At 46.8% G+C, this 27,153-nt stretch overlaps 5 protein-coding genes across 8 annotated transcripts; 4 read left to right on the top strand and 1 right to left on the bottom strand.

Moving 5' to 3' along the window:
- The first annotated feature begins 1,945 nt into the window (after positions 1-1,945).
- Positions 1,946-7,592, top strand: LOC135643134 (agamous-like MADS-box protein AGL11). Of its 4 annotated transcripts, none has more exons than XM_065159749.1 (8): positions 1,946-2,074; positions 2,616-2,812; positions 5,927-6,008; positions 6,633-6,697; positions 6,781-6,880; positions 6,953-6,994; positions 7,072-7,113; positions 7,213-7,592. In XM_065159749.1, the coding sequence occupies exons 2-8, from the start codon at positions 2,631-2,633 to the stop codon at positions 7,417-7,419; spliced, it is 720 nt and encodes a 239-aa protein (XP_065015821.1). In that variant the 5' UTR covers positions 1,946-2,074; positions 2,616-2,630; the 3' UTR covers positions 7,420-7,592. The 4 variants fall into 4 exon arrangements, with proteins under 4 accessions (XP_065015821.1, XP_065015818.1, XP_065015819.1 ...); XM_065159748.1 differs by adding an exon at positions 2,337-2,428 and having other exon boundaries at positions 1,980-2,074; positions 6,781-6,994; XM_065159746.1 differs by having other exon boundaries at positions 6,781-6,994.
- A 546-nt stretch (positions 7,593-8,138) lies between these two features.
- Positions 8,139-9,778, top strand: LOC135643424 (peroxidase 47-like). The gene is made up of 4 exons (XM_065160344.1): positions 8,139-8,601; positions 8,687-8,875; positions 8,944-9,106; positions 9,180-9,778. Exons 1-4 carry the CDS (start codon positions 8,386-8,388, stop codon positions 9,575-9,577), a joined length of 966 nt encoding a protein of 321 aa, XP_065016416.1. The 5' UTR covers positions 8,139-8,385; the 3' UTR covers positions 9,578-9,778.
- A 205-nt stretch (positions 9,779-9,983) lies between these two features.
- On the top strand, positions 9,984-15,100 carry LOC103992656 (2-C-methyl-D-erythritol 4-phosphate cytidylyltransferase, chloroplastic). The gene is made up of 12 exons (XM_009412452.3): positions 9,984-10,241; positions 10,331-10,407; positions 10,504-10,572; positions 11,246-11,301; positions 11,409-11,488; positions 11,603-11,685; positions 12,196-12,273; positions 13,293-13,361; positions 13,889-13,957; positions 14,030-14,076; positions 14,530-14,620; positions 14,852-15,100. Exons 1-12 carry the CDS (start codon positions 10,112-10,114, stop codon positions 14,918-14,920), a joined length of 918 nt encoding a protein of 305 aa, XP_009410727.3. The 5' UTR covers positions 9,984-10,111; the 3' UTR covers positions 14,921-15,100.
- A 198-nt stretch (positions 15,101-15,298) lies between these two features.
- On the bottom strand, positions 15,299-16,949 carry LOC135643423 (probable methyltransferase At1g29790). The gene has a single exon (XM_065160343.1). It carries the CDS (start codon positions 16,721-16,723, stop codon positions 15,410-15,412), a length of 1,314 nt encoding a protein of 437 aa, XP_065016415.1. The 5' UTR covers positions 16,724-16,949; the 3' UTR covers positions 15,299-15,409.
- A 3,673-nt stretch (positions 16,950-20,622) lies between these two features.
- On the top strand, positions 20,623-25,283 carry LOC135642962 (uncharacterized). Its single transcript, XM_065159442.1, has 6 exons — positions 20,623-20,879; positions 21,208-21,277; positions 21,488-21,835; positions 21,932-23,411; positions 23,515-23,858; positions 24,642-25,283. The coding sequence occupies exons 1-6, from the start codon at positions 20,623-20,625 to the stop codon at positions 25,281-25,283; spliced, it is 3,141 nt and encodes a 1,046-aa protein (XP_065015514.1).
- Positions 25,284-27,153: the final 1,870 nt, after the last annotated feature.

Here is a 27,153-nt window from a genome sequence, read left to right as displayed (position 1 = left end):
GATGATAAAATTATATCTTTTTATTTGACAGAAAAGATAAATATCATGTGAAACCTTAATCAAGGTTTATACTGATAATTTGGCATGGATTCTTGATTTTGTAACATAAGATTTTAATTCATGTAAGCATAAGAGTTTAGAAATGTAGATTACATCAATCTCCATTAAATGCTAATGGTGGGGGAATCATATATATTAATCAACAACTAACTTAGTTAGTAAAGAATTTAAAGTAATAAGTCAAGACCAATTATGTTTTATGTATTATGACTTTGATCAACATCAAGATATATATATAATATGTATAATGACATCTAGACTGCAGAGTCAATGAATGATATCATAATCCCTAAATCCATGTTTACAAGTTTTGGGTTGGTGTAAAAAAGCTTCATTGCATGAGAGATCAAATCTTTTGGTCCCCCAAATTGTTCATAGATAGATCATCATCCAAAAATAGGAATTGCTACTATGTTTGGGATGGTTGGAACATGTGGATTTATTCCCATACCCCAACATATCAGTTCACCTACTCATCATCCAATGCAATGGGTGTGTGGTCCATCAAAATGGGTAAATGGGTGGTGTGGTCCTGTTCTTGATAGGGATGGAAGAACCACTGCACATAATTGTTGTCATGTAGTTGGGCAATGACTTGATGCTTGTTCACGGTTGATGTTATTGGATTCTTCTTCACATACTTCTTCTTTGTATCATCCATCCTTCTCCCCTCCCCACCCCCCTTTTATATGAATATTTACATGAACTTTGGAAGTATATGCATAATATTTCTAATGTTATTATGACATTCAATGAATTTTAGAGATGACATTTCATGCTTCACAAGATTATATATGAAATTATGTATGATCATAGAGATTGTATAAAAATATTTGGATAGTATTTGGTAATTGAAGAATATTCAGATTTGCAGCAAATAAAAATGCAATTGGAGAATTTTGTTGGTAGTGATTGTTTGCTTCTCTTTGCTCACATATTGTGTCAATTTATACATATATGATGAGCATGGTTAGAATATGATGCAAGAATACTCCAATATACCTCAATGTTTCACCACAGCTCATACTGTACTCAGGACTCAATTATAAACTCACTGTACACTATTATATTGTATTTTTACAATATGTGTCATCCAGTAATGTAAACAAAAAATAATAATAATAATGCAAAGATATTGTTATAGTATTCTTTAAAAAAAATCAGATGCATGTCCAAAACAGTTTTAGTCACACAAATATGCTGTAATTTGTGGATCTTAAAGTAAAAGTAAAATGTCATGAGCTCTTTGTTCTAATACAAATATCCTTTTATATATTTAGCAAGCATTATAAGTAATTTTTTTCCCAATTGATTGGTGGTTTTTGTGAACCCATTCTTGTAAAAAAAACATTAAGAGGATAGATAATTAATTTCATTAATTTTTAATATATATATATATATATATATATATATATTACTGATAATAGCTTATTAAAACATGCTACTATATAATGGTCTTGGAATTAGATTTGAGCACATGAAATAGGTCACGTGCAAAAGGTGTGAGGAGGCGGGGTCCATCTGACAAGCATCCACTCCGTCGCCCTCGTCCGGGCGTAACGTGTTCCCGCCATGGGTCTGCTGTTTTCGACAGTCACAGCACGGCGGAGACCCACCACGCAGTTGATGGTAAAAGCGATCCGCGGGGATAAGTTAACGGAGAGCCCGCTTCTTACCGAAGTCACGTGCGAAAGGTCACAGGAGGCGGGGATGATGTCACAAGCATCCGCTCCATCGCCCTCTTCCGCGGCTAACGTGCTCCGTTTTTGGCTTCTACGCCCAGGGCGGGGGCGGAGACCCGCGCGCGGTCGGTGATAAAGGAGATCCGCAGGGATAAGGTAACAGAGAGCCCGCTTCTTTAAGAGGAAAGCCACAAGATCCGATGCCAACCGCATGCAGTGCCCATTTCCTTCTCCCATTGTTCTCACCAGCTCAAGCTCTCCCCTTCCTTCCCCCTTCGTTGCCTCGGAACTCGCGAGTCTTTTCCCGTCGTTGCCGGTGATCTCAGCCTGTGGTAATGCTACAATCCGATTTCTTGCCTTCTTTTTCCGATTATTTCTTGCAGGTCTGTCTTCGTGGACTTCCTTCCTCCTTTGTCTGAAGTAGATCCGCAAGATATCTGAAGTCGCCTGCGCTCTTCGGTTCTTGGATTTGCAAAACAGCTTCTTGTGCTACGAATCTCTCGTTGTTTTGAGGCAAAGAAGGGAACTTTCTGATGGTTTCTTCCCATTTCTTCTGCCCTACATCTGTTTCTTTCTGGCTTTTCCTTGGTGGAGTTGCGCATGCTTGGTTATTCGACGGAAGAAGCTGGACTCTCAGTAAGAGAAAGCGAAGCTCAGACCGCAGTTGTTGTTACAACACGGATTAGGTAGCCGTGTGTTCTTGAACCTCAGAACATCTATGCACTCTTCTCGGAAACAAATCTCTGCAGGGTTTCCCTTGTTCTTCTCGGTGTGCTGTCTTCTAACCCTAACATTGTGGGGTTTAATCTGAGCTTAAGAGAAAGATCGAGTAACCCTCGCTGATGCATCCCTGTTGGTTCTTGTTGATGCAAGGAGAGGAAGGGAAACATGGGGAGAGGAAAGATCGAGATCAAGCGGATCGAGAACAACACGAGCCGCCAGGTCACCTTCTGCAAGCGCCGGAACGGGTTGCTCAAGAAAGCCTATGAATTGTCCGTCCTCTGCGACGCCGAGATCGCGCTCATCGTCTTCTCCAGTCGTGGCCGCCTCTACGAGTACTCCAACAACAGGTCTCTTTCCGGTTAACCCACCCACCCCTCTTTCTCCACCATTACGCAACTACGCATCTTTCTCGTCTTCCTTCTACCTCGTTCGTGGATGGCAGTACATGCACACAACTTCATTCACAACATCATTTGACAGGGATCATTCAAGGGGACAAACTAAGCATACACCCTCTTTTTCTCCCTTCCTTTTTCACGATGATATAGAATTTCTAGTATGAACTCTCAACTCTTTCATTATTCTCCTGATAGAAAAGTCATCCTTGTTGACCTATATGCCCGTTCCATTTTCAACCTGCCAGTTGACGTTGTCCTTCCTCCATTCTCATTCTGCATGCAGCAGCATATCCGTCTTCAACAAAATCCAGTGGTGACCTGCTGATGAGCCATGGTATGATCTTTTGCCCAACGAAAAAGGGCATTTCTTAGGGTGTGACGGATTTAGGGTTTTCTTCTTCCCTTTCCTGCCTCTTTGCCTCCTCTTTCTTGTGTTAGTTTCTGCCAGGGGGAACTTATCTTTACATCACCTGTTCATATATATATACATAGAGAGAGAGAGAGAGAGAGAGACCAAGAACTCCCTTTAAACATCATCTGACAGTAGGATGGGAACTACGGCCTTTCCCTGCCTGATTCCTATTTGATGTTAAATTGCTGCCAACCTGAAGTTCTCCTTCCTGATTGAAGTTAGCTTGCCACCAGTGGGACATGTGTGCATGATGATGATGATGATGATGATGATTACTATTATTACTTTTAAGATGTTTGCTTCATTATGAACACTAGTTCAATCCATTCGCCTCAGTTCCAAGATCTCCTTTTTATTTTATTTTCGATCACCTGACATCATCAGGTTTGCCTGAAACTTCCTCCGAGGCTTTCTCTCATCCTTGTCTCCAACATGATGAGCAAAAAAGCTTTCTTCTCACTGAGCTGGAAATTTCATCATCTAATTTATTTTTTAGCATGAATCTGGGCAGGTCCAGAGGGACACCATAATTTTCTGTACTTCCACAACAAGAAGCTACCTCTAGCTTCAGTGTCCAGCATGTCTTGTCTTCTTCCCATGTATGCTTTGTCAGCAACTCAAAGATTCTGCCCTTTGATGCGACTTAACTGCCGGCTATCTATCTCCCTCCCTGCAATCCAGCATTTATACATGACACTGTGTTGTTTAGGAAGCCATCCATCATGTGGAATACCTTTGGTTGGGATCAAACTTTATGGAATCATTTTAAGATTTGGAAGTTGGTTGATTGACAAAGTGAAGAAAATAATACCAACTTATGTTGCAAATAAATTTGGTCTTATATCAAGAAGAGCATGTAAAATATTGTGAAAAATGGTCTTTAAACTATGTCGATTTTTTGGTAGGGAAACTAAAGACTCTACAAAGAATTTGTTAATATTACTAATAATTAAAAAATATAAATTTTTTTTATCTTGTAATAAAAATCCTATCTATGGATTCACTTGATCTAATAAAGTTATGTATACCTAAAATTTGATGCTTAAGCAACGACTCGACGCGAATTTAGGGTCTACTAATTTGCATGAACCACATGATTTTGTATAAACGCGTATCTTTTCATTTTTATGAAGACAACTCATGTTGCAAACTAATTACAGTAATAAGTTACGTCTAATCTAGGTATGTTAGATGCAATGCAAATGCTTTGCAAACTGAAAGTGTTTCATAATTTCAATCGACCAAGCATGGGAGATCGCTTGTTTAGTAGTTTATGAAGCATTCGGATGCGATGTTAGATGTGTTACTAATAATGCTAGCACATCTATTTAATCATTTCCAAGCAAAGCATATCAATTTTCACAGTTCTTATAGAATAATTTATTTTTTGTTTTCGTTCATGCTATATAAAAAATCATTAATGCTATCTTCACATCACACTATCTAAACATTCATTTATTTCATGACCTCAATATCATGTTCACTCTTGTTTGCTTATTTGATCTCTAGTAATGCCTCATGATTCTTTTCGGATGATCGTCCGAGCCGATTCGTTCTAGCATATCCAATCCAATCCAATCCCATATATTTATATTTTTAAAGGCTAATTTTAGTTCTGATCCTGACTTGCTCAATCTGCACTATGTTCTAAAAGGTAAATGGAATTGAAGAACACAAAATATAAAGTTTTTACCTTATGGAGGACATTTGCTTTGTTATTACACATGACTACAATGTTTCATTTTACACAGATTGTGATTTCTCAATATCATAGCCCATCATACATTTGCATTAGCAAGTAGCATTCTGATTAAACTTGGATGTGGGGATGTGCATGCACATACTTGTATGGATTTATGGAATGGCAATATGTAAAAGGAACTCATTTTGCCATGAGAATTGATTTGATGGATTAGCACCATTTGTAATTCCATTGAATAGAACACATATTTGTGGTATTTGTTTCTTTTTGTGGATTTTTAGAATGAAGAATCATGCTCGAAAACACAAATCTTTGGGTTATATGAACATAATAGTGGATGGCTCGCGGAAATTACTTCTTACTTGAAATATCCGAGTTTATTACTTGGAGCCTATTATTGCTTTTACACTCTTATTAGGTACATAAAGACTTTATTATATATTTATTTAGCATCGGGTCATTTTGGAGGCATTCTATCATCCTTGTTTTAAAGGTGTTATATCTTTCATCTCAATATTTAAGAAAAATAAATAAATAAATAAATAGAAGATTTTATTAAAGATGAACCAAAGGAGTACAAGCAGCTGATTATATTAGAAAGATCAAAAGGGAAAGCAAAATTCCACATGCAAGTGTTAGAAACTCTCTCTCAAAAATTCCACCATGCACTTTTATCCATTTTAGAGCTTCAGTCATGACAGATTGTAATATCTTGAAATTGCCTCACATTGAAATGTTAGAAAAAGTTTATGATTGCATGTCTTGTGATTAAAGGAGTCAGTTTGCACATAAAAAAACATGGTTTGACAACAATGCAAGTTGTTGGTTTTTAGCTCTTTCCAAACTCTCTCTCATGTTGAACACCTACTATTTCATGGTTTCATACTATCATGCTGAAGCTCTATCATCAGATTCTAACTCTCTCCATCTTTGAACTGCTGCTGCTTAGCATTAAATCGACCATCGAGAGGTACAAGAAAGCATATGCCAACACTTCCAATTCAAGCTGCACTATAGACACCAATTCACAGGTATGTAGTTCCAACTTCACCTCAGTTATCAATCAGTTCTTTTAAGACAATATCCCATGAACATATGTATGCTTTTAGCAATATGTACTACTTGTCTGAATTGACCTATTTACATTTGATCAGACATGTTATCCTATTTAGAATCGAACCAAATATGTGAGAATATGTGAGAATAAAATATATTTATATATTTGAGTTTCATTCTCTTTTCTCCTTTATAATAAAGAGACTCAAATATCCTTAAAAAATTTAAATATCTTTGGCAATAAATGAAGAGTTGAGGATATTTCAATTGTTTTTAAAGTCAAATAGACTATAACTTGTTAGTGTTTATATATCATGTAAACTGTAGTAGCTCTCATAAAACACAGCAAACAAGATAGCTGTAGATCCTCCACATTTTTTTCTCTCTCTTTTTCCTGAGAAAGAAGAAGAAGCTCATGCATTTCAATAGCTTCAGAATGGTACAGAAATCCCCAGCAGAGAAGTAAAGAGAAAAGCAAAACAAAAAGATAAAGTGAAAGGAAAAAAGAAGAAGAATACCTCATCTTTGTTAACTGCATCAGTGGAGTCACCACAAGTGAAATCATCATTGCTTTCCCTTTAATTTGACTGTGATTGCAGCAATACTACCAGCAAGAAGCAGCAAAGCTGCGCCACCAGATACAGATTCTACAAAATGCAAACAAGTGAGTCGTCTGACTCAAACCCTCATATCTGCCTTACAATCTCAAGCTTGCGGCTAAATGGACTATAAAATGTTTACCCTCAGGCACTTGATGGGTGAATCCCTGAGCTCTCTGAGCGTGAAAGAGCTCAAGCAGCTGGAGAATAGACTCGAAAGAGGCATCACAAGGATCAGATCAAAGAAGGTAAACCATCTGTCTGCCAAACATTCAGTGCAGCTTCTCTATTGTCCTAACGAGTTCAAGTTTTCTTCCCAGCATGAGCTGCTGTTTGCAGAGATCGAGTACATGCAGAAAAGGGTAAAAGGCTCTTGCGATCTTATCGGTTATTCCAATCGTTCGATCTCTTGTTAATTGCTTCTCCCACTGGAATGCAGGAAGTCGAGCTTCAAAATGACAACATCTACCTCAGAGCCAAGGTAACATCGGCAGAAGAACCCTAGAAACTCCCCCTCACTTCTTCCTAAGTTTCAGAGAGTACCATTCAGTCTTCTATCTTTTACTTTGGGAATTCTCAGGTAGCAGAGAATGAGCGGGCGCAGCAAGAAGTTATCGTGTCGACCGGAGCCGAATTCGATGCTCTTCCAACTTATGATTCGAGGAACTATTACCATGTCAACAACATGTTGGAGGCAGCGTCCCACTACTCTCACCATCAAGATCAGACAGCCCTCCATCTTGGTTACGAAATGAAGGACAGTTCTGCTGCAAAGAACATGATATGAGCATGTCTGGTTCGTGACGACTGTAGCTAGTAACCCTGCGCGTGCTTAATCCTAAGAGGACTGTGTGAGAGCTGTTACTTGACTCTGTAATGTACGTAGACGCTTCTCTATTTGTACTGTGCCAATAAAAGGTATCGAACCAGTGGCTACTACCCCATCGTTTCACTCTTTAATCGTTGTTCTGGTGATTTAGTATGCTAAGATGCATGAGCTGAATACTGTTTCCCTTTTTCCTGGTCGAAAAGGTCGATGCCAAATCTCCTCATCATTCACAAGCTACATCATGCTGTGGTTATACAGCATGCAACGAAGTCTGCTGGTATATAGTCTCCTCTCGTGTGATGTAATAAAGCATGTCATGCTTAGTGTGAAGACTACAGTGCAACTCTGAGTTCAGAACTCATATGTGGGCATGCCTTCCAAGTTGCTGTTTGGTCATCATTACGCATCGCCATGGCCCCTGTGGTGCTCACAAGAGTGACTCCAATACCTTAGAGGACGATGAGAAAGAAGGTGAGAGAAAAAGAGCATTGGGAACATGGGAACCAGCTGCAGCAGCTGCCCCACTTATGTTGACTTTTGGGCCGACTCAACCCTCTGCAACCTTTCTTTATTAAAGTTCTTCATCCCAAAAGCTTCCCGTATATCAGATGTGCTCCATTCTAGAATGCGTCATGTAGTTCTGGTGGTCTTGCTGGTACCCACTACCGCTGCTACTGGTACTCTACTTGGATCATGTCGAGAGCAAACAAGTGGAGTGCGCACAAAGTTGGCTGCCCGATGAAGTGTGGCACCACTGTTGACCTCTGGTGGAGTATGGTTTCTTCATCCCCAATATCGGCATTGATCTCTTGGGGGAGAAGTTGCAGATATATACACGCACCCAGATCATTCGTTCACAGAAGTTGCAGTAGCTCCTTGCTGTTCTCCTCCCGCTCTCGTGGCTAGAAATCCGGATCAGAGAAGATGGTTGCTTCTTATGTGGCGAAGTTGCTCTTGCTGATTGCGTTGCTCAGGTGTGGAGCTAAGCTTGGTGCAGATGCCTTGAGCATGGATTACTACATGATGAGCTGCCCCTTCATGGATCAGATGGTGAGGAGCACAGTGTATCAAGCCCTGCGCAGAGATCCCACACTTGCTGCGGCGCTTCTGAGGTTGCACTTCCATGATTGCTTCGTCCAGGTTTCTTACAGACTGCTCTTCGATCGATAACCCAACGTAACACACTTTATTAGCCTGACTTGCTTTTCTGGCTGCACGCATGCAGGGATGCGATGCGTCGGTTCTCATCGATTCCACAGAGGACAACACCGCGGAGAAGGACTCTCCTGCAAACCTGAGCTTACGTGGTTACGAGGTCATCGATCGAGCCAAGCAGCTGATCGAGGATCAGTGTCCGGGAGTTGTTTCATGCGCCGACATCGTCGCGATGGCCGCTCGAGATGCCGTCTTCTGGGTAATATAACCATCATGTCTTCTCCAGCATCCAACATCTCTGCCATTGACACCGCGTTTGGTTCTTAGGCCGGAGGTCCATTTTATGAGATACCAAAGGGCAGAAAGGACGGCAGGAGATCCAAAATAGAAGACACCGTCAACCTTCCTGCACCCACCCTCAACGTCACAGTCCTCGTCAAGATGTTTGGTCAGCATGGATTTGATGCACAGGAGCTGGTGGCTTTGTCAGGTATGCAGTAATAATAATAATAATAATAATTCTCAGTCAGTATCTGAGAATTTATGATGTGGGGGTGTTGGAGGGGCACACACGTTGGGGGCTGCAAGCTGCGCATCGTTCAAGAACAGGCTGAGCAATTTCGACTCCGACAACGGCGTGGACCCGACGCTGGACACCGACATGGCCAGGACGCTGTGGAGGGCATGCGCCGCCGGGGACGGATCCCGAGTGCCGTTCGACCGCAGCAGCTACACCTTCGACAGCGGCTACTTCAACGCATTGCGGCGGGGGCTGGGCCTGCTCTCCTCCGACCAGGCCCTCTTCGCCGACCCCCGCACGCGGCCCGTCGTCAACGCCTATGCCATGAACGACGCCATGTTCTTCCTCGACTTCCAGCAGGCCATTCTCAAGATGGGGTTGCTCGACGTCAAGGAGGGCGGTCGGGGAGAGGTCCGCCGGGACTGCCGCAGGGTCAACTGATCAATGCAGGAAATTAGCCTCCTGCATCGAGCTACTTATGTGTTCGTTTATGTATCATACACGCTATCTATAACTTGTTGCAGCGATCACTCTTGCATTTCCGAAAGCTCTTGAGCTGTAACTATGTGGATGTTGAGTTCATGAAGTCGATCTAATTCTCACTGTTCTTTCAGATACTTTAAAGTGATACCCGTTGCATTACCCGCCTTTTTGTGGCTAATGTCTCTTCTTTATTGTCCGGTCCTACCACACTGGTTGGCAATTCGAAGGGTACGAAAGTGTTTTGAGTGTAACTTGGACGTGTCGAAATAATTTTGTACTCGTCCACGCCGAGAGCTGGTCAAGCAGTCAACAGTCACGACAAATGATGCCAACGGACGGCTCGGATTCGTTTGGGAGATGAGACCGTCCGAATGCACTCACCCAACAGTGTTCTTCCTCCCCGACTCATCCTCTCTCGCTCGCTCAAGCTCGGGCTTCCGCGTCTCCCCCCGATTCTTTGAGCCAATCCGGAGCTGCAGGAACCCTAGCAAGATGGCGCTTCGATTCGACATCCCGCTCTGCCGCCGCCTCGCCAGCCTCCCTTCATCCCCGAAACCCAATCCACCGCCTCCGTTTCCGGCGATTTCGATGCCCCCTCGGTCTACCCGCCGTCGTGTTGCAGGCGAGCCCTCTTTTTGTCCAAGCTTGTTCTCTGAGTGAAGGTTTGGTGAAAAGATCCTTTCTTTCGTTTCTTTCTCACGTTTTCTTCAGGCGTAGAGGCCGGGTTCAACAAGGACCTGAATCGAAGCCGGATTAATTGCATTGCAGAGGGCGATGGAAGAAGCCAAGTCTGTTTACCAACTTGAAAAGGAGTAATTCTTGGTATCTGGTTCTTTTTCCCAGTTTAGTGTTAGAGTTTTGATTCAAGCAATTGTTTCTGGTAGAATGAAGCTGTGAAAGAGAGGAGCGTCTCAGTGGTTCTTTTGGCAGGAGGACAGGGGAAGAGGATGGGAGTAAATTTTCCTTCTTTTCACCTTTTTTTTTTTACTCTCAACTTTATTAACATCAAAAAGGATGCCCAGATATCAGTAGTCGGTTATAAATTTATGATTTATCTGAAAACTAGCCATCTACTTATGTATTACCATTGTATTCAACTTTCTATGAACTATATACTGCTGCTATTCTGATCTTGGTCATGAAATAGACTTGTCAATTTTGTGTACCTGATCATGTCATTGACTGATAGACTGGTGTAAGCCTCATCAATATTGACAAGTATATAATGCGAGTGAATTTTTTAATGCAATAAATAGAATGTTGCACATTAATAAAATGATCTAGATGGTTCCAGCAACATATTCATGGTGAAGAAAAGAATTCCAGAAATAACAGGATCAATCGGATCATTCAATTAAATTTATTTTTATTCATGTGCCAGAGGTGATTTCACCATCATATTGCATTTCACACATTTTCTAAACTTTCCAAGCAGCCTTAATCAGGAAATCTGTCATCGGCCCTGTCAGTAGGCTTCGTGATTAGGTGCTGATCATAAAGTTCTAGATTCCATGTTGTTATTGTTGTTGTAATTAAAGTGATGCTTTGAATAGAATCCCAAGTAATTTATATTCTTTGATTTGCTTGTCACATAGATATCTTTTCCCTTTTCTGTTTATTCCACAGGCAAGCATGCCAAAGCAATACCTTCCCCTCTTAGGGCAACCAATTGCACTGTACAGGTTCCACACTATGTTCATTACATTTGAAATTTCTTTGTAGTTTTTTATACAAATTCTACACTTACCTACTGGTACATGAGCAAGCTGTGGCCTTTTTTCTTTCTCAGTTTCTATACTTTCTCCCAGATGACCGAAGTTAAGGAAATAGTTGTAGTGTGTGATCCATCATACAAAGATGTATTTGAAGGTTTGAAAGTCTCGTGGCACCCTTCTTAAACTTTGAAACCTTTTGAGTTTGATATAAGCTACTCTGATGCCCATTTTGGGGAGCAATGGAAATTAATGCTATTCTTTATTTCAGATGCTAGCGAAAAATTAAACATAGATCTTAAGTTTGCACTTCCAGGGAAGGAGAGACAAGATTCTGTTTTCAGTGGTTTTCAGGTATACACCGACTTAGTTCTGTCTTTTGGTTTTAGAAGCACAGAAAGCAGTTTCTATCTCTTTACTGTCATTATACTGCTAAAATACAGTGTTTAGCTATGTATCTCATCTTTATACTTCCAATGAAGGTCTCCTTTTAGACTGCTAAAATACAGTGTGTAGCTACGTATCTCATCTTTATACTTCCAATGAAGGCCTCCTTTTAGATTTGAAATAACAGCATCTCCTTTTAGATCAGAGACTATTTTTTTCTTCTCTTATCATCTTACTGCAGTTCTTTTTTACCAGCCACTATAACATTCAGATCAGAAAGTGATTCTTCATGTCCTGCCATTCTCCTTCATAACTATAATTTCATTAAATTGGAAAGCTGCACTTTGTTTAATTATTCTTTGTCAAATAATTACTTTAAAAGTTAAAACATAGTCAGCCATCTGCTATGATCAACAGCTTGTTTTTGTAGGTGTTATGTTTTATATTCATTTATAGAGTGATTCTGGCAATTTACAGGAAATTGACGGAAGTTCAGAACTTGTCTGCATACATGATTCAGCTAGGCCACTTGTTTCATCTGGAGATATCAAGAAGGTTTTCATATCTTTTCTGTACAATCTGGGATGCTAAGATACGTTAGTCATTATATGTTTTGTTTGTATGCCTTGCTAACCAATTTAATATCCTAGTACCCTTTTCTGTTACTATTACAGTTTGAAAAGTGGTACAGAAATCCACTGTTCCGTGCTTCTTCCATTCATGTAATCTCCCTTCCTCCCAGATAGTGATCAGGGGCAGCGGTCGATAAGAAGTCAAAGCTGTTGCTAGCAGTGTTTGAAGACATGTTCGTTGTCATGGATGAAGGACTTCTAATAGGGAATAGAGGGTATCCCTAGAAAAAGAAACAGGACACACGAATGGTGCGAATAAAGGGTTTCTCGCTTCGAATGAGTACTATAACCATATAATATTTTAGCCAGGTTTCATTGAAATTGTCTTGGATCTCATGACCACGTGGAATATTATTTCATGATGTACATTTCTTGTGATACCATTGATCTACGGTGTTGACAAACAGGATTATAGTGTGGAATAAGAGTTCTGGGTAATTGATAATGAGAGAGGCCTGCCATATTTCCCAAAATTTCATTGATTGACATGAGTCATGACCTTTCTCTTTAACTCAAAGGCTAATAGGAAATGAGTATTTGGAATCCAAAGGGTATGTAAGTATGTATTTGGAATCTTATCTGCAGAAAAATTTTCTTCTATTTAGTGAATTTGCAAACTAAAAGCCATAATTATAGCTTCTACTACTTCACAAGTCATACAGAGGACATATTTGGAGGGTAATGCTGTAACACGATTTTTCTTCAATATTTACATGGTTAAATGAGCATCTTAAATTTTTGTGATTCATTCTGTTTGGTTAAGCCATGGAGTATTCCAGTTTAAATTACCATCTGGAGTTTATGTTTTGGGTCTTATTTGCCATCATCAACGTAACTTGCTAAAACTGTGATGTCTTTGACTGAATATTCTCTTGCAGCTTTTTCTTCCACAGAAGTCTATGCCTAATGCCGTAGTTAAAGATGTATTTTGCTAATTGCTAGGTTGTACAAGATGCTTGGGTGGTAGGTGCAGCTGTTCTTGGAGTTCCTGTAAAAGCTACCATAAAAGAGGTACCATAAAGCTTGTACTCAATAGAAGATTATAGGAAAGATTGTTCAAGTTCCTTCTGAGTACAGAAATTTTTATATTGGTTTGAGGCTTCAATACCTTTTGATGCTTGTAAATAAGGGTATAATACATTGATAATTATGTGTTAATAATATTACAAACATATGGCAATGTAGACATATATTGCCAAAATCGAGCGATACATTCATAAAAAGTATAGTGGTATATGCCACCAGATTCTCCTTTGAATCAGCAGACATTTGTCAATGTAGAACTGTGAAGACTTGAAGTTTTGTGGTGCTGATGCAATAGGTAGAGATTGCAGGCCCTGCTGTCTTGTCATATTTCATTGTTTATGTATTTTACTTTTCTCTCAACCTGTGACTGTATCAGAAACTATGATCGCATGATATGCTGCCGAAAAAATGTTTTCTTTTTCATTTGTTTTGTAATGTTGGTGAGTGCATGGCATGAAACTAGTCTTATTTCAGAATAAGTGTTTTTGTGGTCCTTATGAAATGATTTTCAGGCAAACAAGGATTCCTTTGTGGTGAAAACACTTGATAGAAAAACCCTCTGGGAAATGCAAACTCCGCAGGTAGCTTGGTTAATGTTAAAAATATTAACATACGAGTTGGATTGTTCCTGAAGATCTTTGTTGCTTTTGTAGGTTATCAAGCCTGAATTGCTCAGAAGCGGCTTTGAGGTTGTGAACAGGTACCAGTATCGTAGTACCGATGGACTTATATTAACTGGTTGATAAAATGAAAAAATGAGGAATAGACAAGTGTTTTCATGCCTGCTCTTGTAACTAGAATTTGATGTTCTTCTGTGTTTAGTGCATTAAAGTAACAACAATTTTTTCACATATCTTTAACTCTTCCGAACATGTGTTTTCTTATAAGATATTTAACAAAGAACTTAAATATCCATTTTGGCTCACAAGTTCTTCACTTGATCTGTGTCATATTACCTAGTTTTGCGTATTTGAAATAACCTAGTTCGGAATAGTCATAGAACCAGGGTCGACGCTGTACAAGATCAATATTGCATTTGGCATGCATGATGTCTTTCTATAAGAATTGCTAGTGAGTGCTGGCAATCACTAAAAGAGTATCTATAAATCAGATACTGATAGACCTTTGTTTGCAATTTGTAACCGCAAAACAGGGATGGTCTTGAAGTCACTGATGATGTCTCCATCGTGGAACACCTTCAGCATCCGGTCTTTATAACAGAAGGTTCATATACAAACATCAAGGTAGCTTACTTGTTCTCTTTGCTTGTTTGTGATACAAAATAGTCTGCTACTACACTGGTCCAGTGCAGACATATAGCTCTCAATATAAGGTGTCTTAATCTGAACCGGCAATGAAGGCAGCTCTCTGACATTGCGTTTTTTAAGCAAATTGTGGCTTGTGACAGCGTCTGATTCCACTTCAGATGTGCAAATGGACTTATAAGCCTGTGCTTTTTCGTGTATTTGATGCAGGTTACAACCCCAGATGATCTTTTGTTGGCAGAGAGGATACTGAATATGGAAATAGCAGTAGCTTCTTAAGTCCCTGTTGTTCTCTCTCTCTCTCTCTCTCAACAACATCACAAAGTTGATTTTTTTGGAATTTTGTTGTAGATCAATTGTGTCTGTTGTTCAGTATAGATCGATTCAGTTGGTCACATATTTTAATTTAACATTCAAAGAAATCAATTGTCAAGCCATTGTATGTTTCCAGTGGTTTCATCACATGAGTTACAGTCTTGTTTGTTTCATCGTTCGTATGATTTAGACTAGATTCTTTGAGCAAGATCTTGTTTGTTTCATCGTTCGTAGATTTATTCTGGTGCATTAATCTTTTGGAATCTTATGATCTAACTGGATGTCATTTTTGTCACCAAGATTTAAGAGGAATGGAGATAGGAATGCGGACGAGGGGGGCCAAAAGGAAGAGATAATGTATGTATGAAGAGGAGCAATGCAAGAACAAGATGAAGGATGTCAGTCGAAAGCAACACATGGTAAGCACTGTGGCATCAGCTCGTCGACTCTGGTCTATGTCGTGGGCTTCTCCAGCAGAGCAGAGAGGTACCACTCGTTCTTATCGAGACCGCGGTCCAGCTTGCGGCCGGCGCTCCATCGGAGCTTCTTGAAGCCGATGCGTTGGAACATGGGCACGTAGGTGGCGTTGAGCTGCGTGCCGAGGCAGAAGAAGTGGTCGAGCCAGAAGAGACCGCCGGGGCGCAGCACGCGGTGGATGTCGAAGAGCGCGAACTCCAGCATGGAGTCCGGGATCCAGTTGCTGAGGACGTGCATGGAGTGGACGATGTCGAGGGTGTTGTCGAAGAAGGGAAGGCGATGGGCGACGCTGATGTGCAGCGGCAGCAGCCCCCGCGAGGCGATGAAGTTGTTGAAGGGCCCGTCGAAGTTCATGGAGCTCGTCACGATGGTCACGTTGCGCTCCCTCATCCTGGCCGCGAACGACCCCGTGCCGCCGCCGATGTCGAGCCCAATGCGGACGCTGCCGTGCTTCGCCTCCAGGACCTCGTCGATCCCGTAGTCCAGCTCTCCGTTGTCGTACAGCCACCGGTCCTTCTCCCGCCCGCTCAGGTCGAAGCAGTCCTTGCAGTCGTAGGTCCCCCTCTCCATCTTGCGGTGGACCAAGCACGCGTAGTTCTTGCAGGTGTACGCGTCCCAGGTGATGCTGGCGTCGGGCGGGATGGACCAGAGGCTCTGCGGGAACGGAGTGGGCTCGACGTAGCCCACCGGGGACTTCGGGTGGCACCGGCGTCGGGGGAGCGGCTCGCACCCCTTCAGCATCAGCCGCTGCGCGAATGCCTCGTCGGACGGGCACTCCCCGCCCACCTCGTAGCTCATGTACTGGGTCAGCTCCTCCTGGTAGCGTCGGCAAGCCGTGCCGAGCGTCGGGTAGAGCTCGTCGGCGCCGAGGTTGGGGGTATAGCCTAGGGGTAGCTTGTGGGGCCCCACCGCCAGCTTGAGCTCCCCGGTGAGCTGGTGCGCCCACCCCTCCAGGTCCTGTTCCGCCGCCTCGTCGCGCCGGGCCTTGCCGACGTCGGTGAGGAGGGTCTCGAGCAGGGTGTTGGTGGTGGACAGCCGCCTGCTGAGCAGCATTACCTCGGCCTGGCTGGCCGAGAGCAGACCCTGGGTCTCGTTCAGCTCGCGGAGCAGCGCGCCGGAGTCCCAGAGGTGGGTAGCCGGCGGCAGCCAATTGATGCGGCCGGAGGAGCCGGAGAACAAGTAGATGGAGAGGAGGTTGGTCAACACCAGCACCAGCAGGATCTTGAGCTTGGACCGCGTCGGACTCTGGCTCTGGCTCGGCTTCCTCGGGTAGTCATCCATGCTACCCATCTCCTCCTCTCGGTGCCGAAGATGGAAGAAGATGCAAACAAAGTCTGCTATCAGACCGATATCTTATCTCTACCTACACATCGTCCCAAAGAACAAGAACAGATGAACAGCTCAAGAAATTCTCGATCAGGAGAGGGAGAGAGCAAGCATTGGTTGGTTCTAAGGAAGGAAGAGGGGGACGACGAGATCTTATAGGGACGGTGGCGTCGAGCACATGGTTACTGACTCGAGCTCAATAGGTGTAGGAGAAGGATGAGCGTGAAGTTTCCCATGCCGCGGCTTTCCCTCTACTTCTCCTTTTTCCCAGGGCCAGCTGTTTGAGACGGAAGCAATGGGGCGGCAGAGACGGGTCTAAGACGCCCGCATCCCCATTTTCTATTCCTTCTCCCCCTCCTCGCACACCGCACCGCGGCGGTTGCCCCGTTCGAGGCGGGTCGGTGAGCGATGACTGACGGCCAAGCTCGCTCCGTTCTCGCGGGTGTCTACTGTGCGGCTCATCTGTGTCGGCCGAGCCATCGATCAGCGAAGGTTGCCTTCCCATTGGCCGAGCAAGCCTCCGTAGCCAATGGAAACGCGCTCTTTCCTGATTGGCGTCTCGGAGGAGACGCCAAATCCGGCTCGGAGGTGGGCGGAGGGCACTACTGGGGAAGGAAAAGGCTCTGACCTACGTACTATTTGTTAATGTACATTATGGAGGTGTCATCGAACGTCTTAGGTCGATGGCGTATTATATGTACATGGTTTTAGATTCATGACACCATATTAAACAGGATCTTGAATTTGGAGGCACTACAATTATAAAATAATATCGCATGTAATATAATCTATTAGGATAAACTATTCAAATGTCCCAATTAATTATATTGTGGGATCTGGCCAAGAAATCAGATCTCTGACTCATCTGATCATTAGACTCAGCCAGTAATTTAGAATCTAAAAGCATGTTTAATATGCAAAACAATTTTGCATTGGCTTCCTCCATGATCATGTATCTTTTTTTAGAATCAAAATATGCATATTTGGAAGTCTACAGAACAATCCTTCAAGAGATAATATAGTATTCTAATCATGCTTGATAGGGGTAATAATGGCGACATGACGTGTCACGACGTCGGCCTCACCTAGGCGCCACTCTGTCCGAGGAGGAGGGCAATAATGCTGACTCGACATGCGCTGACGTCACCCGCTCTCAGACAACGACTTCATCGTTGTTTGACCCCGCGCGCTTGACCGAGGCAAAAGAGGACGACGACCGACCCTCGCCCATACCCTGCGACACTTCGGTTCTCCACGCAACGTCAATAGCAATGTTAGACGACATCAGAGGCACGATCCTGCCTCCCGCAGGCAGGCACATCAGGTAACGCTAAACTACTCTATAAATACCCTCGAGTTCTAAACGAAAAGAGGGGACACTTCTTCACTAGAAAAACTCCCTTCCACATCATCTGACTTGATTATCGGAGGGGTCGGACCGAGCTTCCAACCCGACCTGCGTGCAGGAACGAAGGCGAGGTCGCACCTCCCCGACTCCACATTCCATCCGGGCCACCGCGATTGGCCACCCCGGCTGCCCCGAGGAGCGCCGCGCCGGATCCCCGTGCATTCAGACCCGAACCAAGTCGCGTCAGCCCCGAGGCCACGGCTTACAGTTGTTTCCCACAACATTTTGGCGCTAGAAGGAGGGCCCCGAATGTCGAGCGATCAGTAGATCCACTCTGGCGAACCCTCTCCCACTTCGTGAACCGTTTTACGACGCAGATCCGAGGGCTCTCGGACGCTCACCCTTCTCTATTGATGCAGGCATTCATGATAGCCCTGCGGCCCTCCAGGTTCTTCTAGTCTTTGGTGGAACGACCTCCCACGTCGGTACCCGAGATGCTCCAACGGGCGAGCCAGTTCGTCGCCGCGGAGACGTGGATGTTGAATCTCGGATTTTGATGATGAAGTCAATTGTCATTTGTTGTCTAATCTGTGTTGAGATAAGTGTGCAGGATTAACTACGATGAAAGTAAGACATGCAGCAGGAGTTGCGCCGGAGTCATGACAATGATTACGTTGGGAGTTCGAGAGCTCAACGGAAGTTCGGACAGTCGTCGGAGGTTCTGCGGGAACAAATCCGAGAAGAGTCCAGAAGCTTGCCAAAGAAGCTCGTCGGAACTTGCCAAGTGGATCGTCGCAAGTCCAGGAGTTTGCCGGAAGTCCGCAGGAGAATCACCAAGGGTTCATCGGATGATCGACGGAAGTTCGCTGGAAACTCGCCGGAAGATGCGATTGACGCACCGGAGCAAGCTGCAGAAATTGTCTTAGGATTCATCGTAGTTAGCACTAATGATTAAGTTGAAAATGGGAGGTGATCCCATTAGCTTAATCTTGGGGCAATTGGGCCCCTGAAAAACCCAAATTGGGCCGAATGGATCAACCCATTCGGACCCTGGTTACTGTGGGAGGTGCAACCGCCCAAGCCAGGAGGTGCAACCGCCTGGGCTAAGTCTCACAGGGAGACTGGGCAGTGCAATCGCCCCAGCCAGGAGGTGCAACCGCCTGGGCTCAGTCTCCGAGCGAGACTGGGCGGTGCAACCTCTCCTGACAAGAGGTGGCACCGCCTGAGCTCAAGTTTCGAGCTCTGCCAGGCGGTGCAACCGCCCCAGTCAGGAGGTGCAACCGCCTGAGCTCGGTCTTTGAGCTCTGGCAGAGAGGTGCAACCGCCCCTAACAGAGGTGGCACCGCCCAGAGGCTCAGTCTTCGAGCTCTGCCAGGCGGTGCAACCGCCCCAGTCAGGAGGTGCAACCGCCTGATCCCGGAATTCCGGGAATTGACAGTTTTGAGCTCCAAATTTGAACTGGGTTGGGGCCTATAAATACCCCACCCATTCAGCACTGAAAGGTAGCAACTTACACTCGAAATCTTGATATCTTTCTGTGATTCTTAGAGCTCAGAACTGTTGTAAAGACCAAAAGTTCTCCTCCTTCTGTTCTTCAAAGTTTGAGTTGTAAAGAGAGGAGAGAAAACTTCTGTAAGGGTTGTCTCCTAAGCCCGTCAAAAGGAGTGAATCTGTTAAAGGGTGGTTGGCCTTCGCCTATTGAAGGAAGGCCTCTAGTTGACGTCGATGACCTCGTTGATGGACGAAGCCAAAAGTGAAGTAGGTCAAGATTGACCGAACCACTCTAAATCTCGGTTTGCATTTCCTTTGAGCATTTTACCTTCACTGCAAACTTCTCAATAGCTTACTGCCTTCTGCGATTTTACGAACCAGTTTCTAAGTTCAGAACTTTCCGAATATGCGTTTAGACGTAAATCGTTTTTCTGTACGATCATCATATTTCAGTTTACGTTTACGTTTTGATTTCAATCATAATTGTTTACTGCCTTCTGCGATCTTACGAACAAGTTTCTAAGTTCAGAACTTTCCAAATCTGCGTTTAGACGTAAATCGGCTTTTATCGTATAAACGTCGCTTTTTAGTTTGCGCTTGTATTCTGCTTTCCATCATAAACTGCAAACTGCCTTCGTAGATCTACTTTAACGTCTTCTCGCTTAATCTCAAGTTAAAGTAATCTTAGAATCGGCTTTCACATCGAAATCGTTTTTATCGAACGAACGCAGCTTTCGTTTTAATCGCTGAAAAATTTCCGCTGCACTAATTCACCCCCCCCCCCCCCCCCCCCCCCCCCCCCTCTTAGTGCTCTTGATCCTAACAGTGGATGGTCGGGAGACGCGAGGAGCACAAGAGGATCAAGCCGGAGCCCCCCCGGCAGCAACAGCCCGCTGCGTCTCGACGTAGGTTGGACAGATCCGACCCGCCAACATCGAGGTCCCCACTCCCGACCTTGAACTCATCCCGAACGGAAATATTCCTTCACATAAGGGAAAAGGGACTGCTCAAAGAACCTTACCCGATGAGGAATCCGCGGGCGCTAGCGGACCAATCGAAGTATTGCCGCTTCCACTGGCAACATGGGCATGACACTGAACAGTGTCGGGAGCTTAAGAGGCAAATCGAGGAGCTCATTCGAAGGGGACACCTCGGTCAGTACCTTCGACCGGACAAGGAACTTTCACCGCGCCCGGAGGGTCCCATTGAACGACACATCGACGTAATAGCTGACGGCCCCGCATCTGGCGGGGATTCCATGACCAGAAGAAAGGTGTTACGGTAAGTAACTTTTTTAGCCGTGACCTCGGGGTCGACGCGGCTGGTTCGGGGGTCCGGATGGCTGGGATCAGGCGTGGCTCCTAACGAGATCTTGTGGCGGCCGATTGCGGGGGATTTGGCTGGAAAGGTCCACTGCGCCGGGTAGGGTCGGCTTCGGTCGAGTATCTGCACAAAGGTCGGGTCGGTGGTTCGGCCTGACCCCTCCGATGATCAAGTCAGTGATTCGGAGAGGAGTTTTCGGATCAAGTGGTCTCCTCTATTCGTTGGGAGCCAGCGGGTATTTATAGGTGAGTTTGATGTTACTTGATGTGCCATCCTGTCGGGGCAGGGTCGTACTTCTGATGGCGTCTGCCGTCGTCGTGGGCGTTGCGTGGAAGGTCGAGCTACCGCAGGGTATGGTGAGCCTCAGTCGACGCCTTCCCCTGCCTCGGCCGGTTGTGCGAGGCCAGACGATGAGGTCGTCTGGGTACGGTGAGTGAGGGTGCACATTACGCTGGTGTTAATGCTCGCCCCCTGGGGTAGTGTGCCATCTAGGGGTGGCTGACGTCGTGGTGAATTACGTCAAATCCGGTGTGTTACGTCAAATCTGTTTTTACCCCTATCAAAAGGCATACGCCAAAGCCGCTCCGGCCGAAGCTCCCAGGCACGGGCCCGAGCCTAATGTCACCTTCCCGGCTGAGGCATCCGAACAAACCGAGCACGACGACGCGCTCGTGATATCGGCCAGAATAGCTAATGCACAAGTAAGGAGGATCACGGTCGATACCGGGAGCTCGGCCGACATCCTCTACTTCGACGCCTTCCAAAAGCTCGGCTTACCCGGAGATAGCATGAAGCCAATATTCTCGTCGCTCACCGGATTTACCGGTGACTCAATCTTGCCGCTGGGGGCGATCACTTTACCGTTGACCCTGGGAGCCCCGCCGAGGTCGAAGACGGTGATGACTACCTTCCTGGTGATCGACCTTCCCGCTGCATATAACGCCATTCTCGGTCACCCGACCCTCAACAAAATCAGAGCTGTTGTCTCGACCTAGTACCAAACTGTGAAGTTCCCGATCCACGCTGGGACCGGAGAGGTCGCAGGAAGTCCCCGAGAATCCAGGCGCTGCTACCTGGCCGCCGTTTCGTTACACAAGAAGGCCAGGATCGAACCACCGTTGGCAGACCCCCGGGAGGCGAAGAAGCCAGCCCCCCATCCCGAGCCGAGGGGGTCCACCATCGACGTGCCGCTGCTAGAGGATCGGCCGGAGCAGACGGTTAAGATCGGGTCGGAACTACCCGAGCAAAAACGAAAACAGCTCGTCGGCCTCCTACAGCAGAATGTTGACGTCTTCGCCTGGTCGCCATCTGACATGACGGGCGTCGACCCGGAGGTCGCACAGCATCACCTCAGTATTTCACCCGACGCCCGCCCAGTAAAGCAAAAACCCAGGCGACACGCCCCTGATCGACAGTTGGCCATACGAGAAGAAGTGGGTCGGCTCCTAGAGGCGGACTTCATAGAAGAAGCCAGATACCCACAATGGCTATCTATTGTAGTCCTCGTCAAGAAAGCTAATGGACGCTGGAGGATGTGCGTTGATTACACCAGTCTCAACAATGCATGCCCGAAGGATTGCTACCCCCTTCCAAAAGTCGACCAGTTAGTCGACGCTACGGCCGGACACGCCCTCCTCTCGTTTATGGATGCCTTCTCGGGGTACAACCAGATCAGAATGGCACCCGAAGACCAAGAGCATACGGCCTTCCTCACCGATCAAGGGGTCTACTTCTACAAGGTAATGCCCTTCGGATTGAAGAACGCCGAGGCCACATACCAGAGAACAGTAAACAAGATGTTCGCCCACCAGATCAGGCGGAACATGGAAGTTTACGTCGACGACATGATTGTCAAAAGCCAAGAGGTGGGTGCCCACCTGGCCGACCTGGCCGAGGCGTTCGCCACGCTGCGCAAGTACGGCATGAGTCTTAACCCCGCGAAGTGCACCTTCGGCGTTATCTCAGGAAAGTTCCTCGGGTTCATCATACACGAAAGAGGAATCGACGCCAACCCGGAGAAAGTCCGGGCGATCATCAATATGCAGCCACCCCGGACGATCAAAGACCTACAACGCCTTAACGGGAGACTTGTCGCCATGTCCCGTTTCCTTGCCAGATCAGGTGATCGCTGCCTCCCCTTCTTCAGGGCGTTGAAGAACCCGAAGAACTTTCAATGGACGACAGAGTGCGATGAAGCCCTCAAGCAAGTGAAGCAACACTTGGCCAACCTCCCCCGACTTGCCTCAGTCTCTCCTAGGGAGAAGCTGGGCCTCTACCTGACTGCCTCCCAGCATGCAGTCAGTTCCGTCCTGGTCAAGGAAGATTCCGGCGAACAGCTCCCGGTCTACTACGCCAGCCACGTCCTGACTGGGCCAGAGGAACGATACCCCCCAATCGAGAAGCTGGCGCTTGCGCTCGTGCTGTCAGCCCGGAAGCTACGCCCCTACTTCCAGGCTCACCCGGTGGAGGTCATTACTGACCAGCTGCTTCGTTAGATCTTATAATGTTGCAGGACGCCTCCTCAAATGAGCGGTGGAGCTCGACGAGCATGACATACAATACGTACCCAGGACCGCTATCAAAGCCCAATCAGTGGCCGACTTCATCGCAGAATTAACCCAGGTCGGAGACGAGGATCCCGAACAACCTCCCGAGGCCTGGGTCCTGCACGTCGACGGATCAGCCAACTCAAAAGGCGCCGGCGCGGGGCTGGTGCTGCAATCTCCCGACGGACGGTCGTTCGAACGTTCCCTCCGCTTCGGGTTCCAGGCCACTAACAACGAGGCGGAATACGAGGTGCTTCTTGCAGGACTCCGGTTGGCCCTCGAGATGCAGGTGGTCGCCATCCGCGTCCTCACCGACTTGCAGCTGGTAGCCGAGCAACTCAGCGGCGGATACGAAACTCGGGACCCGACCATGGCCAAGTACTTGGCACAGGTAAAGAACCTGACCGCCAAGTTCCCTTATTTTACGTAATCCAACGTCCCGAGGGGAGAAAACGAGCGAGTCGACACGCTAGCTAAGCTAGCATCGAAGCCAGCCCCCGAAGTCGGGCCCGAGGTAGAGGAGCTCCCTGCCCGTGCCATCGAAGTCGTAGCGGCAACCTCGGGCAGCACACCTTCCACCTGGGTACAAGAATTACTGCGCTTCAAACGGGACGGGACTCTTCCGCCCGACGAAGCGGCGGCTCGGCACTTGCGTCGCACATACGCGTGATATACCGAGGTGAGTGGACGGCTCTACAAGCGGTCCTTCACATACTCCCTCCTACGGTGTTTGGAGCCCGACGAAGCTCGAACAGTTCTGGCTGAGATCCATGAGGGAATCTGCGGGGAACACATCGGCGGGCGAACCCTGGCACACAAAATACTTCGTCAAGGTTACTACTGGCCGACCATGTGCCAGGACGCGAAAGCCCACGTGCAACGGTGCAGTTCGTGCCAAGAACATGCCCGCGCAGCCCGGCATCCCGCGGTCCCGCTCACCCCCATCGACTGCGCATGGTCATTCGCGCAATGGGGTCTGGACCTGCTCGGCCCTTTTCCCCCAGCCTCGGGACAACGAAAATACATCGTCGTGGGCGTGGATTACTTCACAAAGTGGGTCGAGGCTGAACCACTGGCGACGATCACGGAACGACAAATAGAAAAGTTCGTATGGAAGAACCTGGTGACTCGGTTTGGCTTGCCCAAAACCATCATCACAGACAACGGGCCCTAGTTCGCCGGTAGAAGGTTCCGGGAGTTCTGCGCGAACCACGGAATCCAGCTAAGGTTCAGCTCGGTGGCTTACCCTCAGGCGAACGGGCTAGCAGAGGTGACCAATCAGTCCATTCTAGACGGGCCCAAAAGAAGAGTGTCCGCAGCCCGATCGACTTGGACGGACGAACTCCCGAGCGTCTTATGGTTGCTACGCACCACTCCGAAGACCGTGACTGGAGAGTTCCCCTACAGCCTCACGTTCGGAACCGAAGCTGTCCTTCCGCCCGAGGTAGCCATTGCCACCCTTCGGATAGGAGGCTATGACGAGGAAGTCTCGAACGAAGGACTTCGAGCCGCCCTCGACCTGCTGGAGGAGCAGCGTGCCGACGCACACTTAAAAGCCCTCTCTTATAAAAGGGTCGTCGCAAAGGTCTACAACAGGAAGGTACGACCCCGACCAATCAAGTTAAGCGACCTAGTCTTGCGCAAGACCGAGGTAAGCGACCCGACCCGAGCAACGGGGAAGCTGGCCCCCAAATGGGAGGGACCTTATCGGGCCGTCGAGGTAATCCGACCGGGTACATACAGGCTCGCGACAATGAACGGTTCTTCTTTGCCGAGAACATGGAACGTCCAGAACCTTAAGAAGTTTTTCGTCTGAGAAAGAAGAAGTTTTTCGCCTAAGGGAAGAAGTTTTTCGTCTAAAGAAGAGGAAGTTTGTCGTCCGAGTATGGAGCTTTTCGCTTTTTGAAGCTAAACAACGTATGAGAAGAAAAGTCTTCTTTATTTCAGAAACAGGGAATTACAAGACTCGACTGTAACAGGACTCGAGGATTACAAAAAATAGATTACAGGACTCGACCCCAGCTCAGCCGAGCTGACCTCAAAATTCTACCCTAACCGTCGGAACCCCCGACGCTATCTTCGAAGGGAACCTCATTCGGCATATCTACGTCTAAATCCTCGGGATGCGAGGAAAAAGGATCCACCTCGACTTCCAGCCCAGGATGGCGCGTCTAGAACCGACCTAGGGCGATCCGGTACCCGTACTCATAGGTGACCTGCCCTGACCGGACCAGCCCGAGCTGGAAGCCTGAGGATTGCTTATAGGCTTCAATTATTTCTTTGTCCTTTTCTGACCGCCGATCCCGGTCGACAGCCAGAGCCTCTGAGGCCCCCTTCGCCTCAGCTAGGACCCCCTCCAACTTCTGAGTCAGGGTGACCGCCTCGCTCCGGGCCAGGCGAGCCTCGTTCTGTGTCACCCTTAGGAGCCCCTGGAGACCCTCCTTCTCCTCCTCAGCCGCCTTCGCCTTAGACTTCAAGCGAAGGACTTCAGCCTCCAGCGCCGACATACGCTGATCGATCGCCCCCGCCTCAGATTGGAGGAGGCGCATCACCTCCGCCTCGAGCTCCGAAGAGCGCTGCTCGGCCGCTACAACCGCCTCCGGAGCTGCCCCCGCGCGGACCTCCTCGAGCTGCTTGCCCAGCTCAGCATTCCGGTCGCACAGGATGCCTAGGGCCTGACCCGCATCACGCACGCGATCCACCAACGCCATCGCATAGTGTTGGCCCTGCAGAAGAAAGGTCAGGACCACTCTTGGACAAACTGGAAGTCGGGATTCAATAGCGAGACGCTTACCCACAGCAATGACTTCATGGATTTACCAAGCAAGACATCCGAGGGCATGGTGTACAGCTCGCGAGCCATATCTGGATGAAGCCCTCCTCGGATGAATGCGGCTACAGTTTCCCTGTCAGCCCATACCCGGGTCTCGCGGGTCAGCCCCCCCAACGGGCCACCAACCGATCGGAGAGTTGGCCCTCCGAAAGCTCGCCCATCAGGCGCGCCTGGTAGGATTTGTTCGACGCCCCCGCGGGCAAACGACACAAGTCCCGAATTGAGGGCTCCCTGGGCGCTTTCCCCGCCCCCTCGTTGCTCGGACCGGCCTCGCCCCGGCCATGCCCCCTTCGCCGGTCGCGCGAGCCCGGCTCCGCTGCCACTTCACACGCCCAAGCCCTCGGGGGAGTCGGTTTCTTCGAGGCAGCAACCTTGGCCTTTTTCGAGGATGGCCGGCCTCGAGCTTGCTAGTCATAGGTGCCCAGCAAGCCAATCACGTGAGTGATGGCACGTGTGACTTGATACAGAATCTTTTTGCTTATTATATTTTGGCGTATATCACTTTATAACTATTGCATAAATGCATATATATTGTGATGTCCTTGGATTTGTGCAATGGGAATCGGATCGTGATGAGATCACGATAATGAGATCGATTCACCTTTAAATACATATCCTAAATAATCCCGGTCATAGGTTACTCGAGAGGGACATCGTGATAACCGGATAGACTGGTGTGCTGTATACCCGTCCATATGATGGATGCAGCTGGTCTCATAGCTGCTCGTGTAGGGACACTAGGGATACAGTACAGGTGCTCATTGGAGAATGAGTTCACTGATTGATCCGCTTACGGAATGCTGGATGGTTGATGATGCCTTATTGTCAGACAGCGATTCCATAGTCCTAGTGG

Source organism: Musa acuminata, chromosome BXJ3-7 (assembly GCF_036884655.1).
Source record: "Musa acuminata AAA Group cultivar baxijiao chromosome BXJ3-7, Cavendish_Baxijiao_AAA, whole genome shotgun sequence".
NCBI classification, from domain to species: Eukaryota; Viridiplantae; Streptophyta; class Magnoliopsida; order Zingiberales; family Musaceae; genus Musa; species Musa acuminata.
The sequence above is the reverse complement of the archived record's forward strand: the minus strand, read 5'-3'. Positions and strand labels throughout refer to the sequence as shown.